This window comes from Acinonyx jubatus, chromosome A2 (assembly GCF_027475565.1).
Source record: "Acinonyx jubatus isolate Ajub_Pintada_27869175 chromosome A2, VMU_Ajub_asm_v1.0, whole genome shotgun sequence".
In the NCBI taxonomy this organism is placed as follows: domain Eukaryota; kingdom Metazoa; phylum Chordata; class Mammalia; order Carnivora; family Felidae; genus Acinonyx; species Acinonyx jubatus.
Genome location: NC_069383.1, coordinates 18,178,092 through 18,194,607, shown reverse-complemented (window position 1 = coordinate 18,194,607; position 16,516 = coordinate 18,178,092). Strand labels below are relative to the sequence as shown.

The window sequence follows — 16,516 nt, the reverse complement described above, 5'->3', positions numbered from 1 at the left end:
AGACGTTCGACCGACCGAGCTGCCCAGGTGCCTCAATCTTTATATGACTCTTAGGTATTGAATTCATAGAAGGAGTTCAAAAATTCCATATTGATATAACACTCTTTCTTCCCCCCACCTGTATAAACAAGACACCTCAGCACTGACATTATAAAATGAAAACATGGCTAACAATATAGTTAAAACTTGTCTCCTTTACCAACAGGTAATATTCATCTACGGATGCATGAAAACCAATTTTAAAATAGCTCTATCTCGTTAAGAGATAAATGTCCAATACTAGTGTTTATGTTTAAAATTTTTATCAAATTCTGTATTTATATAAGTTGCTTTGATCAAATCAAAACTACAAATAAAAATTCAGAAGAAAGGGGTGCCTGGGTGGCTCAGTTGGGTAAGTGTCTGACTCTTGATTTCAGCTCAGATCATGATCTCACGGTCAATGAGATTGAGCTCTGCCTCAGGTTCTGTGTTGACAGCATGGAACCTGTTTGGCATTCTCCCTCTCTCTCTGCCCCTTCCCTGCTTGCATGTGCTTCTTTCTCTCTAAATAAATAAACTTAAAAAAATTTCAGAAGAAAGAAAATTGGCATTTTTTAGCCTTCTGTCAGAAAAACATTTTTTTCCAATTCAAAATTCATGTCTATTTTTATTTAAGAGAAGTATATGCCTGTCAAGAACAAACTATGTTGTATTAAGGTAATATTTTATAATGGCAGTGGAAACAGACAAATGAGTTCAGGGGAACAAGGAATGATGTAAAATTTCTGATTGTTAAAAAAAAATAGCATGTATATATTTTTTTAAATGAAGGACAGAGCAACAACACATTTTGATATCTGAATCTCTTAGAAACTTATTAAAAAGCAATGTAGTGCATTTATTTAAAAACACCAATATTTATAATATCCTGAAAATTACATCCTTTACAACTATTTTTAACTTATTATGAAAAAAATCTTTATTTCTTTGGAGAGAGAAGAGGATAGAAAGAGAGGGGAGGGGCAGAGTGAGAGGGAGAGAGAGAGAATTCCAAGCAGGTTCCACACTCAGCACGGAGCCTGATGCAGGGGTCAATCCCATGACCACGAGATCATGACCCGAGCTGAGATCAAGAGTCAGACAGATGCTTAACTGAGTCACCCCAAAAGCAGTATATTTTAGATCTCTAAGTTTCTCAACAACATTGTGGGGAACTAGCCAGTCTTTATGGAACAGATTAGAACTACATTTTTCTATGCCCATGTAAGAAGACGCACAGAGATTTATGCAATGAAAAACTAGCAAATAGACAAGATGATACAAAGCTGGACACAAAGATCAGAATCTCACTCAGTTTCACTGTGGATACAACTTTGAACTTAACTATTTAGTTTGTTATTTCAAAGCCCACAGTCATTCGGGGATAGGGGCAAACTGTTGGAGGCAAGGACACTGCAAGATACAGAAGATTAAAGTTGACAATAAGCAACAAGGGGGGTATACAGCAGAGAAATAACTCTTAAGAATAAAGGTGGCATGCTAGTCTGAGACCATTTTGTAGATGGTCAAAAAGACCAGTAGTATCAACAGACTCATATGACACTAAAATACTGAGATACCATACAATATGACATATGGTCATAAGGATAAATCTGAGTCATCAAGAAAAGGTTAAGTTATGCTCTTACACAGTAATTCTGTGGAGGAAAAGAAGATTCATTATACTACATTTAAAAAAGGATATCCACTAAAAGTATTTTTAAATTGTTTCAGTAAAGTATTTTCCACTATCCAGAAAATTCACTTGCACAGAATGCTTTGTTTCAAGAGAATGGAATATAAACGAAGTAGAGAATCAAGAGTCTTACCTGCTGTGAATTATCACCATTCCCTATACTGAGAGAATCTGAAGGTTTGTCAATGGGGCTGCAAAAAGAAAACACATAGAGTAAAATCAGAGTAAAGTCATTCTCCCACAAGAAAAACAAACACCCCAAAAGCCAGAAAAATAGATATTTTATCATCTTAACATTTGTTGATGCACTCTGATGTAAAGATACTGGTTTAGATGTTGAGGATACAAAGAAGTATAAGATCAAATCCCTACACTTGAGCAACTTACCTTACATTCTAACTAGATTCTCCAAAAACAATGGGTGAAACCATAACTTATGAAAAAAAGTACTGATTAAAGTGAGTACTATTGTAGTAGGTCAAAAATTTAATCCATTATTTAGCTTTGTGCGCATGATAAACACATTCCCCATTAAAATTCTTGGAATAATACTCACCTATTTTTCCCGGTGTTTAACAGAGGGCATAAGTCACCCAAATATTCTCTACAGGTTCTTAAGAGCAACAAATTTCCTTTACTACTTCAAAATCCTAGTTACAACCCTAGAGAAGGCATGTGTGTGTATAAATGCACACACACACGGTGCCTGGGGGGCTCAGTCGGTTGAGTGTCTGACTTCGGCTCAGGTCATGATCTCACTGTTTTGTGAGTTTGAGCCGACGAAACAGAAACTTTTGTGCAAACTATTAACTTAAAAAAGTTTTTTTTAATGTTTATTTATTTTTGAGAGACAAGAGAGACACAGCATGAGCAGGGGAGGGACAGCGAGAAAGGGAGACAAAAATCTGAAGCAGACTCCAGGCTCTAAGCTGTCAGCACAGAGCCCAACACGGGGCTCAAACTCATGAACATCAGATCATGACCTGAGCCGAAGTCAGACGCTCACCCGACTGAGCCACCCCGGCGCTCCATAGTTTAAACAAAAACCTAAAACTTGACTTCCATATGGAGCAAATGCAGCATGACAGTAAAGTAACACATAACTGCTGACTTAAAACTAAAACAAAATCTTTATAAGCATTATAATACTGACCTAGCAAACCATTTCCATAACTAACTTTATTTAATCCAGCACATGAATAAAAGATAATTATGATTATATAATTATATATATATATAATTATATAATTATAAAATTACATAATTATAAAAATACTAATACTTATTCTGATACAGTATTACAGGGAGACAAATTAAGATTCCAAATTTCTCAAAATTATTTTATTGGCCTGAAATATGTACAAAGTTATCCTGATAGGCAGACAACCTACTGGTACCACATTTAATTGCTCTAGAAAAATTTAACAAGGTCTAGTCCCCAATCACAATACCAAGTTTATCTTCTGCACAAACATCACCAGATGCTCTTGACTCTGACAAGTAGGTCTGGAATTCACTAAATATCATCTTTAGTTGTTATTATTCACAAAATATCAATTAATCAATTCATTGTAAGTTAAATGGGTAATACAAATAATTTTAAGATATCGCTTTGAGCCCACTAAGTGTGGAGATACTTGGGGAAATGAGACAGGTACACACCAACATATATCAACCAGTGACAATTACTAAACGAACTGTTTCAAACAATAAATGTCATAGGTCTTTAAAAGAAAGAGAAGCCACCACAAGTGGGGCAATTAGGAAACATTTCCTAGGGGGTTCAAATTTAAGTAGGTCCTCAAAAAGATTTACACATTAGGAGAGGGAAGGGAAAAAGGAGGAAAGAACATTAAAGGTAGGAAAAGCAAGCATATCAAGCATCAAAAGGGCACAGATAGGTTTGGGAAAAAGTTAAGTAATTAGTTTAGGTAAGACAGAGGATGCTTTTGACAGCAGTAGGAGGTAAGGACAGAGAGACAGAGGGTAGAACCAGAGACCAAGAGAAATTTTTGCACACAGAAATGACACAAAGCAGTATTAGAAAGATTAATTTGGTGGTGGCATAAAGAACAGACTGGAACATAATACAGATGATAATGAGATGAACTTGCAATATTTTCTAAAAAATTTTCCTGTGGTAAAGTACACTTAATATAAAATTTACTGTTTTAACCATTTTTAAGTTCAGTGGTATTAAATACACTGACGTTGTACAACCATCGCCATCACCATCCTCACCTCTTTTAATCTTATAAAACTGAAATTCTATACCATTAAACAATAATTTCCCAATTTCTCCTCCCACCCGGTATCTGCCATTATACTTTGTTATAATTTTGACTACTCTAAATACCTCATATAAGTGGAATCAAAGAGTATTTGTCTTTTTGTGACTAGCTTATTTCACAATGTCTTAAGGGTTCATCCATGTTGTAATGTATCGCAGAATTCCCTTCCTTTTTAAGGCGGAATAATATTACTTTGTATGTATACCACATTTTGCTTGCTCATGCATCTGGCCACCGACACTTGCTTGGACTGCTTCCACGCTTAAGCTATTGTGAGCAATGCTGCTAAGACATAAATGTACAAATATCTCTTCAAGACACTGCTTTCAATTCTTTTTGCTATCTACCCAGAAGTGGAATTGCTGGATTGTACGGTAATTCTATTTTTTAATTTTTGAGGAACTGCCATACTGTTTTCCCCAGTGACTGTACCATTTTATATGCACAAGGGTTCTAATTTTCCCACATCTCTTTCAACTCTCATTTTCTAGCCCCCCCCCTTTTTTTTTTACTATTTTTTATTTTTCTCTTTTTAATGTTTCAAGTTTTTATTTAAATTCTAGTTAACATCTAGTATAATATTAGTTTCAGGAGTAGAATTTAGTGATTCTGTTTTCTGCTTTTTTGGCAGTAGCCATACTGATGGGTGAGGAGGTATCTCATTGTAGTTTTAATTTGTATTTCCCTAATGATTAGTGATGTTCAGCATCTTTTCATGTGCTCAATGACCATACCTCTATACTCTCTGAAGAACTGTCGATTTGAGTCCTTTGCCTATTTTTGAACTGGGATATTTGATTTTTGTTGTTGTTGAGTTTTAGGGATTGTCTGTATATTTTGGTTATTAACCCTTTCTCAGATATGTGATCTGCAAATATTTTCTCCCATTCTGTGGGTTGCTTTTTTTTTTTTTTTTTTTACTATGGACAGTGTCTTTTGAGTCACAAAATTTTAAAATGTTAATTAAGTGCAATTTGTCTACTTTTTCTTTTGTTACCTGTGATTTTGGTGTCCTGTCCAGAAATCATTGCCAGATCCAATGTTGTGAAGCTTAATCATGTGTTTTCTTTTAATGGTTTTGCTGTGTGAAAGAATTTCAATCTAAAAGAACTAGAAAATATAAGAAGGATATTCTCATACATGTGCCCCCAGGAAGATAAACCTAAGGACTGCTCTCTCAGAAATGTCTGATTCAAAGGAAATGGATAGTGTTGAAATTTTCTTCTGGCGGGGGGGGGGGGGGGGGGGGAGAATGATCAGAGGTTGTCCTGTATCGACCTTGGGAAGTTTTGCCAGAGGCATGAATGGAACAGGGCTTCAACTGGATTGATCTCACAAAATGGGATGAATTGAGCTTTGTATGAATAAACGGAATGATTTTGTTTGCTCAGGAAAATTTTCAAGGCTGGTTTCCTTATTTTTTTTTTTAATTTTAACTGACTCGACCCCAACTTTCCCCTTTCCACTCACTGCGCATAAATACAACCTACCAAAACCCCTCAACGGACTCGCCACAGGTTGCTTGTTCCGAACTGCAGTTCCTCTGCTATTCCTTAATAAACTTATCTCCTTGAGCTTGTCTAAGTTTGTTTTATTTATAGCCATCAATTGTTTTGTGTCTTAAATTTAAGTCACTGATCCATTTTGAATTCATTTTTTAATATGGTGTTAGGTAAGGATCCAACTTCATTCTTTTGCATGTAGACATCTAGTTTCCTCAGCACCATTTGTTGAAAAGACTATTCTTTCCCCATGGAATGGTTCTGGTACACTTGTTAAAAATCATTTGACCTGTATGTGATGCTTTACTTCTGGGCTTTCTTTTCTTTCTGTTGAGTTATATATATCCGTCTTCAGGCTAATCCCACCGTTTACATTACTGCAGATCTGCAGTTATGTTTTGAAATCAGGAACTGTGCTTCCTCCAGTTTTGTTTTTTCAAGATAATTTTGGCTATGTGGGGTGCTTTGAGATTCCCTATGACTTTTAGGATGGGTTTTTCTATGCAAAAAAAAAAAATCACTAGAATTGTGATATGGATTGCATTGGATGTATAATAGCTTTGGGTTAAAGAGGCATTTAAATAATATTGTCTTCCAATCAATGAACATGGGATGCGTTTTCATTTATGTGTCTTTAATTTCTTTCAGCAACGGTTTGTAGTTTCATTGTGTAAGTCTTTAATTTCCTTGCTTAGGAACTCCTAAGTTATTTTTCTTGACACTATGGTGAATACAACTGTTTTCATAATTTCCTTTTCAAACTGTTCATTGTTCACATACAAAAATACAATGGATTTCTGTGTATTGACTTTGTATTCTGTACGGAATTCATTTATTACTTCTAATCATTTGTTTATTTTGTGTGTGTAATCCCTAGGACTTTCTACATATAAGACCACACTATTTACAAAAAAGATAATTTTTACTTATTCTATGTCTACTTAGATGCCTCTTCTTTGTCTTGGCTAACTGCTATGGCTGGAACATCCAATAGCGTGCTGAATAGAAGTGGTAAATGTGGGCATTTGCCTTGTTCCTTATTGTAGAGGAAAAGTTTTCAGTCTTTCACCATTAGAATGATGTTCACTGTGAATTCTTCATATGTGGCTTTTATTGTGTCGAGGTAGTTTTCTTCCTAGGTTGTTTTAAGTCATGAAAGGGTATTGACTTTTGTCAAATGCTTTTTCTGCATCAATTGAGGTATCATGTGTTTTATATCCTACATTCTGTTCATAGGACACATCAAATAGCTTAATTTTGTGTCAGACCATCCTTGCATTCCAGGAATACCTCACTTTATCATGGTGTATAACCCTTTTCATGTGCTGAATTCTCTTTGATAGTATTTGGTTGAGGATTTCTGCATCAAAGTAAACAAGGCGTGTTGGTCTGTAGTGTTCTGATAGTGTCTTTGGCATTGGTGTCAGGGTAGTGCTGGCCTCACAGGTTGAGTACGGAAGTGGTCTCTTCTCAACTTCTTGGAAAAGTTCGAAAAAGATTAGTATTAGTTCCTCTTTAAAATGTTTGGTAGAATTCACCAGTGAAGCCATTAGGTCCAGGGCTTTCCCTTGTTGGGAAATTTTTGATTAGTGGTTTGATTGCCTTACTAATTATATATCTATTCATATTTTCTATTTCTTCACAATATAGTTTTGGTAGGTTTTTGTGTTTCTAGGGATTTGTCCATTTCATCTAGGTTAACCAATGTGTTGTCATACAATTTTTCACAGTACTCTTAAAATTCTTATTTATATAGAATCTGTACTAATATCCCCACTTTCTGATTTTAATATTTTGAGCTTTTTCTGCGTTTTTTCATAGTCTACATCTAACTGAAGGTTTGTCAATTTTCTTGATCTTCTCAGAGAGCCAACTTTAGTTTCATCCTTTTTTCTCTACTGTTTTTCTACTCTTGATTTCATCTTTCACTGCTCTTACCTTTACTTCCTTCCTTCTGCAAGCTTTGGGTCTAGTTTGTTCAAGTTGTTTTTCTATTTCCTTAAGTTGTGATGTAAGGTTGTTGACTTTGGGTCTTTCTTGCTTTTTAATGTAAGCACTCATAACTATATATTTTCCCCTTAGCACTCCTTTAGCTACTTTCCTTAAGTTTTGATACGTTTTGTTTCCATTTTCATTCATCTCTAAGTATTTTCCAATTTCCCGTGATTTTTTTTAATCCATTAGTTGTCTAAAAGTGTTAATTTCCACAATGTTTTGAACTTTCCAGATTTCCTTTTGTTAATGATTTCTAACTTTCTCCCACCATGGTCAGAAAAGATACATGGTATGATATCTATCTTTTTAAATCTACTGAGAAGTTGTGGCCTAACATATAATCTTATCCTGGAAAATGTCCATGTACATTTGAGAAGAATGTATATTTCGTTCTTTTTGGGGAGAGTGTTCTGTATTTGTCTGTCAGATCCAGGTGGTTTATTGTGTTGTTTAAATTCTCTCCTTACTGATCTACTATCTGGTTATTATATCCATTACTGGGAGCAGAGTACTGAAATCTTCAACTATTATTGTAGAACTATTTCTCCCTTCAGTTCTGTCAGTTTTGCTTCATATATTTTGATGTTTGTCATTAGATGCATAACGTTTGTAACTATTCTATCTTCTTGCTGTATTAACATACAATGTCTTTCTTTGTCTCTCGATTTAAAGTCTGTTTTGTCTGGTACTAACTAGAATAGGCATTTCTGATCTCTTTTGTGTACTATTTTAATGGATTATCTTTTCCATCCTTTCACTTTCAACCTGTTTGTGTCTCTGGGTCTATTGCAAATCTCCTCTAGACAGCATATACTTGGGTCATGTATTTTTATCCATTCTGCCAATCTGTCTTCTGATTAAAGTTGTATACATTTAAAGTAATTACTGACAAGGAAGTAGTTATTATGCCCTTTATGCCATTTGTTTTCTACATGCCTTATAGCTTTTCCCCCTTAATTTCCTGCAATACTGTCTTCTTTTGTGTTTAGCTGACATTTTTCTAGTGAAATGTTTAAATTTCTTTCTCATCTCCTTTTGTGTATACCCTAGAGCTATTTTCTTCATTGTTATCATGTGATATCAATTCTACTGAACATCCTAATGTTAGAATACTCTATATCAACTTAATTTCAGTAACATATAAAAACTCTGCTCCTTTACAGCTCAATCCCAACCCCTTTCAGTGTTTACACTAATACACTGAACCTTAAACGTATTGGACTCTTAAATCATGCAGGAAACAAAAAGTATAGTTACAAATCATTGGTACAATCACACTAGCTTTTATAATTGCCCATTTATTTACCTTTACTAGTGTCCTTTCATTTTACCTAGCAGGACTCCCGTGAGCATTTCTTGCAGGACAGGTCTAGAGCTCATGAACTCCCTCAGCTTTTGTTAATCTGAGAATGTCTTAATTTCTCCCTTTCTCTTGAAGAACAGTTTTGCTAGATATAGAATTCTTGGTTGACACTTTTTTTCTCCTAGCACTCTGAATATATTGGCCCACTGCCTTGTGGCCTCCAAAGCTTCTCATGAGAAATAGGCCAATGATCTTATTGAGGATTCCCTCTACATGATGATTCACATCTGCTGTTTTCAAGATTCTCTCCTTGTCTTTGGCTTTTTAATAAAAATTTGATTTATTTATTAGATTTTACTTTGACTTGATTTTGGTTTGATTACAGTGTGTCTCAATGTTTATCTCTTTGAGTTCATCTTAGAGTTCCTTGAGGTTCTCAGATGTTTATATTCATTTCTTTCATCAAAGTGGGTAAATTTTCAGCCATTATTCCTTCATACGTTCTCTCTGCACCTTTCTCACTTCCCCTTCTGGAACTCTGACAATGCATATGCTGGTCTGCTTGATGGTGTCTTACATACAGGTTCCTTAGGCTCTCTTCACTTGTTTTCAGCCATTTCTCCTTGTGTTCCTCAAACTCCTTAATTTCCATTGTCCTTTTCAAATCTGCAGATTCTTTCTTTTATCTACTCAAATCTGCCTTTGAATCCTCCGGTGAATTTTTCATTTGAGTTACCATACTTTTCAGATCCAGAATTTCTTTTTGGTTTCTTACTTTTTAATTTGATATTTCCCTTTTGTTCATACTTTTTTTTTTTTTTAACCTTTCTCCACATCTTCCTTTACTTATTTAAGAATCTTTAAAAGAATTGTTTTAAAAGTCTTTGTCTACTATATCTGCCATTGGATCTTGTTCAGGGACAGTTTTTGTTGGTCATTCTTCTGTTAGTTATTGCTTCTTTTATATGCGCTGTGATTTTTTTACTGAACACTGCCCATTTGAGTCTAGTAACACAGTACCTCTGGAAAACAGATTCTCCCCCTTCCCCACTGTTTGCTTTTTTTTGTTGTTTTTTTGTTTTGTTTTTTTCGTTGTTTGGTTTGTTTGTTTCGCAAAAAGTCTCTGTGCCAAAGGTCAGCCCTAGGTATAAACTTAAAGTCTTCTCAGGTCTTTTCTGAGGCTTTCTCTGGTCATGCACAGTCTAAGTCACTAAGTTTCTTCATATATGCAGTTGTTTTTGAATGTCCTAGTCTTTAATGTCTAGTACCCAAAAGGAGAAAAAGAAAAAACTGAAAGGGGGAAAGAGGGGAAGGGTGCCAGTCCTTTAAATCCCCTGGATATTATTTCAGCCAAAGGAGGGGTTTGCAGCAATGGCTGCCTGCTTCTTTGTCAGCACCTCTGTGATCAGAAGAGGTAATCAGCAATTAGAGCAAAGATCCTCAATACTGGAAAGACAAGGTTCTTTTTGCCTACCCTGGCTCCTGCAACCTATGCATAAGCTGTTCCAGGAATATGTGCACAGCTGCTGGCCATGTACTGGCAGTAGGAGACAGACAGCTGCTGCGGCCTTAGAGCTGAAATTGACCAAAATTAACCCCAAGTCTTTCAGTGGAATTTGCAAGCCTTCAACAAATTTCAGAGTTCCAGAATAGTTACATCAGACAGATTCTGCCAGTGCAATTGTTGTCCGGTTTGGGAGACAGATTCATGGTGCCACCTACCCCACCATCTTCCTCAAATCTGCACTGTTCTTATGATAGGAGAATAAAGGAAGGCTTAAAGGTGAGAACAGCAGAAATAACAGAAACAAAAGATTGAAAGCAAGACATTGTTTTCTTGGTCTCGGTTCAGGTTCTCAGCCACCACCATTAAAGAGCACTAAATATTAATTTGCAATACAGGTGAGGTTAGTCTTGCTAATGTCAAGGGCAGCATATGAAAATCTTACATTCAGAATAAATCTTGATGTGTCTGGATTACAACTAATCAGAACACCTTATATCATCCAGTCCACCATGCCAACCTGCAGTTTTATAAGTACTAATTCATAGCATTTGATGCTCTACCTGGGGAAGGTTTACACAGATGCTTAAAAATTTTTACATCAGTGTCCTCAAACCAAAGATAGCTGCTAAAAAACAACCGGGGCAAGGTATCAGTCAATTTTAATATATTCTTCAATTTATTTTAAAATTAACTATTCAAGGAATAATAAGTGAAAAGCTTTAAGAATAAAGATACAACTAGAAATCTTTTTTTTTTTTTTTTTCCTACATGGGCTGTAAAAAAACAATTGTAGTTAAACCTGCCACTGTAAGTGCATCTATCGGTGCAAAAGTAGAAAATACAGACGGGAGAATCCCTGCTAATGCATGTATATCCCAACAGAAAGAAAAGTATTTTTATAAATCCCAATTCCAATAAATGTGAACTCCTAGGGTCTCTAATGGCTGGACAGCTAACAGTTATCCCAAGGCTACGATGAACAAGTAAGAGTTTTCACAACTTCCCTGGCATCAGGTGTTGAACTTCCTTTCTCATCAAGCTATGTGTCTGCTTAAGCTATAGTCACATTAAATACCTGTTGTTTTACATTCAACATCTACCCATCTATTATCATACCAAATTAAAAAAAAAAAAGGAAAATAAAGTTTAATAAATACCACATTTAATAAGGAAGAGAGAGACCTACTCCACGAAATGGACTATTTTCTGGTCAAGAATTGCCAAGTCCTAATGATACCTGATGAAAGAAGATTGGATACACTAAGATAAACTGCACAGGGCTTTTTTATTTAAAAACCTGCAAACTAAAAAATCTACGGGTTTTCTTTTTTTGCTCCCCCTCCCCCCACAAAGTTTATTAGCCACTTCTGTTCAGAAAGGCCTCTTTCTGAACAAGTCTGTTCCTCTAAAATAACGAGGGGGGAAACACCAAAATGCATGGGGCGCACTTTCATTTGCATCTCAAGTTACACTAGAAGCATATCATAGAGAAAGGTTAGCTATCTCCTGGGGTTCCCTGGGAATGGCTCTAGAGTAGGCTCCAGCTTCAGTTCTCATCCCAGGTTTGGCTCTAGCACTCTGTGATACCGTGCCTAGTGTGGGCTCCAGTGCTGTGGCCCCAGAACCAGTCCTGCCTTAAGCAGTGCCTCTAACCTCAGACCCAGCTCTGGCCCTAATGCCATCCTGGGCTCCAGCTGTAATGAATCTGATTCTGGCTCCAGCTTAAGCTCCAGTGGCTGTTGCAGCTCATCCATCTGTCTGTTAGACACCGAAATGAGCCTGTGTTTCAGGTATTTCCTCTGTTCTGGAGATTAAATTTCTCCTGGCGGTAGTACCCAAAAGCCTCACCCTAGGGGGATTCAGGGGAGAGGAAACAGAGCACATTCTCAAGTAGGTCTCCCTCAGTAAGCAGTTGGTGGTGGTGGATGAGTTCGGACAGCAGGAGTGACTGCAGTACCACCTGGAATTGGGTGGCAGAGAGCAGATCACCTTATTACCATCCTGATGTTCCACACAGGAGCGGGTAATGCCCCCTTCCAATGATTTGCTGAAGTGTAGTAGAAAGGCACCAAAGACGGGTCTTCTTCAGCAGCTAGTGCTCCTGGCTCCAGCTCATAAAGTCCATGATGTGGCCATCATTCCACAGATTCTTTAGGTGGTCAGGTACCAGGTCCAGATTTTTGTTCAACCATGTCCAGAATGGTAGATTGCCTGGGGTGGCTCTCTTGCTTAGCGAAGTCAGTCCAGGACAACAAGGTAGCCTCAATCCTAGAGTTTTGACCAAACAGCTTGTCCCTCAGCATGCTCAGCTGCTCCGGGTTAAGGTCTTGGTCAACAGAGGAGGAGAAATGCCAACTGAGAGCAGGGCCCAGCAGGCTCCAGGAAGGCTTGGGGGGCTGGAAAAGAACTGGTTCTGAGGGTTTGAGCTAAGCAGACTGAACCACAGAACCAAGGCCTAAGCAATTGAGAGGGTCATGTTAGAAATAATCACACAAAGGGCGTCTGTTTTAGCTCCTGCTTCAGATCCTGGTAGGTGTATCTAACCATGAAGGTGATAATGTACAGTTCCTCTGTTGCAATCAGCATCCTCTACTGCTGCCCTTTCTGGAACCAGCTAAATGTTACTCCACCAGAGTCAGGTAGCCAGAATTATACTTTAAACCCTGACTCTGTCCCTTCTCAGGGGCCAAAGTTTTCTGGTTTGAAGTTAGAATGTTGAAGTTCTGAAGGCCTTGTAACTGAGAAGAACTTCTGTGGAGTCTTCTGTGGACTACAATGGAGACCTGTAGTCAGTAACCAACGCCTTCCTGGAGTCTCACCAGCAGCCTTGTAGGACAGTAAACTTCCTCCCATTCCTGAAGATGAGGGGCCGGTGGGGAGTTAGGGGTATGCGAGACTAGGTTTCTACCACAAATGCTTTGTGAAGCAGACACTATAGCAACTCTGTGAACTGGACCTTCCACAGGTCCACCTCTTTGGTCAGAGAGTCATCCTGATAGCTAACCATGTGACTCAGTCCCTTCGATTCCTTCAGCAGCTAATACAGGTCAAACAACAGCTTTGCTCCAGCTGTGAACATTTCTCCAGCTGTTCCACCTATGGTCGGGGGGCTCCAATGCACATGTTTCGCTGCTGGACTTTCCATGCCTCCAACTTTGGCAGGAGCTCAATTAAGGGAGATAATTGGCCTAGCAGTGTTCTAAAGGTACCCAGCACCTCCTTTCTCCTTTCGTCTAGTTCATCCGGTTTCCTCTAGAAGCTGCTAACGTCTGGTTTGATGAGGGTCTAAAGGGGGTGTCCTCACTGGGGCTGGGTCTTCTATTGGAAGTAAAAGACATCCTTGTGGTCTTTCAGTTGGCTGATGGATTTCACAAGCTTCTCCATCATAGCCCCTAATTCCAGGTTCCAGAATTCAGTTTCCTGCTGTTGGCTTTCCACAGGTGCTTTGAGGTCTGCCTCTCATTGCTCTGACTGAGCCCTCTGAGCCTGAATCAGAATTAAAGAGATTAAACATCATCTCAGCCAACTGGGTAGGGCTTTGAGGAAAGGCCTGACTGTTCCAATAGAATTTTCACAAGTTCTGCTGTAGCAACAAGCACTCAGGGTCCTGGCTGCAGCAGGTATACTCAGAGTCCACTTGATCCAAGAACTCAAAGAATAGCCTTTGGCCTTGGAATCATTGTTGCCCAGTAATAATGCTGAGAGAAAGAGAAATCAAAACACCTGAAGTCTATAAATACCACACAACTGACTGAAAAGCACTGGATTCAAGTGGGACTAAGCAGTTCTAAAAGGTTGGTAGGTCTCATAACACAATCAAGATATTTCCAGAAGGCAATGCTATGTGTATAAGTGTCTGCAAATGAAAATTTGTAAACATGTAACGTCTTCATACAAATAGTCTCACTGACTTTTTTTAAAGTTCTAGTTCTAAATAGTTCTGGGATCTATGGTGAAATTATAGATTTCCCAGGAGTAAAATGTTTTTCCATTAACCCAAAAGTTGGAATGCAGGACTATGGAGCTTTAAAATATATATATATATATTTATATATATGTAAATATTATATAAACACACACACACACACACATACATATATATATATATACACACTGAAATATAGAGTGTATATCCAGAATCTGTTTCTGGAGATTCTGATTCAGTTAGTCTAAACTGTGACACTTGGTATTTGATGATTAACTACGCTAGTAGAGTGAAAAGGAACATTACTACTAGATTTTAGGGCTAGAAAGAATCATCAATACCAAACTTAAAGACTCTTTGACAGATACACCACAATTCACAATTATCTGCAAGCAGATGACAGAGCTACACCTCTGTTTGAATCTTCTGATGCTTAGCCAACTTTGCTAGCTTCTGACATGCCCCAAAGACAGTGCCCCAATTTGACTTCCTTTCTACTTCTTGGTAGTGATACCAACCAAATTCCTGAAAATAGTCTCTTGGCTGCTTTCTAAAATTTACGACATAAAACAAGTAGTTACATAGTAAAGGATCAAAGAAAAGACCCTTTCCCAGGACTGGGAGTAGGACAGAAAAAGTACTGAGAAGGTCTAGTTCTCCTTTTTGTCACACTGAAAAGATAAAGTCTCCATGATTGTGCTAATTATGGTTGCATTGTGGAAATAAGGTACAATTTAATGTTAACATAAGGGACATTTCCAAATTTCACTGTCATGTTACTGTATACACAAATACATATTTACATTGCTCCTAAATTAAATATTCCCATATTCATTTAGAAGAATTCATTTTAATTTTTCATGCTTGCCAGTCTTAAATAACTGAGATAAACATCTGATAAACTTCAAAGAACAAATTTAAGTTATAGACAGGTAGCTTGCCTTTATAGAATTTATTTGATACAGGCTTCAAATATACATCAACATTTCAAGTATTACTTTACTACTAAAATATGGCCACATCTTACATAATGTGGCACAATTAGCTATTAACATGATAAGAAAAAAGTGCATCAATAATCTGGACTGATGACAGTTTGGCAAATAAGATTTTAATTGGAATTTTCTCAATAACTCCAGAACATACTGACCATGAATGAAAATAAACGCTTTGATTATAAGTAATCACAAAAAATTAAATATTAATATTAAACCTGAAAGATAAACATCCACCATCGTAAACATATCACAGGCTGTAGCCAGCTTTCAAAAGCACCAAGTAAAGTCTCCATCTATTCATTTTAATTTTGTATTTCAGCAATAAAGGTTGATCTTTTAAAAGATACTATATATTTAAGTTGAATTTAAGTACACAATTGCTCATTTGATGTGTCTTTTCTTCTAAGAAATAAGGGCACCAACAACCCTATTTTTAACTAACCCTCTCCCCACATTCATTATTCCCCACCGTCTGGAAAAGAATACCAGTGGCTCTCTAACTTTTTTGAAAATACTTTACTTAGGTGGTACAAGATTCCAGAACTCACTTACTAGTTTTCCAGTATGTATGTGCACATGTGAATTAACTTTGTATTTCCAAATAAAGAATGGAAATAAAATTTCTTAAGAGAAATAAGAAAAGACTCTCAGAACTAAGGTCAGAAAAATCTTGTAACCCACTGATTTTAATATACATACAGTTTTAGTAAACCTTACTAATTCATCTACTTAGTATACTAGTAAGTAGCCCCAAGTTTCATGCCAAAAAAAAAAAAAAAAAAGTTGGGACCTGTAAATCATTTATCTATTATCAAAGAGGGAATGCCTTTCTGGGGATCCATTTAAAAAAAAATTTTTTTTAGGCCCACCTCTCATGGCACTTGTCCACAGTTTGAGAATCACTGCTTTATACCACTCCTGAAATCACTTCTGCCTGTAAGTATCAGTATACAAGGGCAATTTACAATTATTATTAGGTCATGGGTCTTATCTCCAGAAAAATGTACACACGCACACAAAATCAGATAAAATTTCAGAGTTCACAGATGTGCTGAAGCCTGTTCATTATTTAATAAGCTCTATCCAAGACTATTTTATACAAGTCTCCAGGCCATACCTTTTCTAGATCATATCTGACTAAATGATGTCCGGGTAGGAGAACAACGTTCAGGCAGTGACCACTCCCATTCTGCTCAATAAAGAAGGCACTCTGACTATGCCCTCAGTCTATCAGAGCTTATGCTTGATTTTCAATGAAGAGACATCCACGATTTTAAA

The 16,516-nt window shown here is 37.0% G+C and overlaps 1 protein-coding gene across 7 annotated transcripts in view; it reads right to left on the bottom strand.

Annotated features, from left to right (window-relative positions):
• CNOT4 (CCR4-NOT transcription complex subunit 4) overlaps positions 1 to 16,516 on the bottom strand; it is a 146,406-nt gene that overhangs the window by 36,002 nt on the left and 93,888 nt on the right. For all 7 annotated transcript variants that reach the window (XM_027075543.2, XM_027075541.2, XM_027075539.2 and 4 more), the window contains one exon: positions 1,851 to 1,908. In XM_027075543.2, coding sequence (XP_026931344.1) covers positions 1,851 to 1,908 — 58 coding nt within the window. The remainder of the gene's footprint in view (positions 1 to 1,850; positions 1,909 to 16,516) is intronic.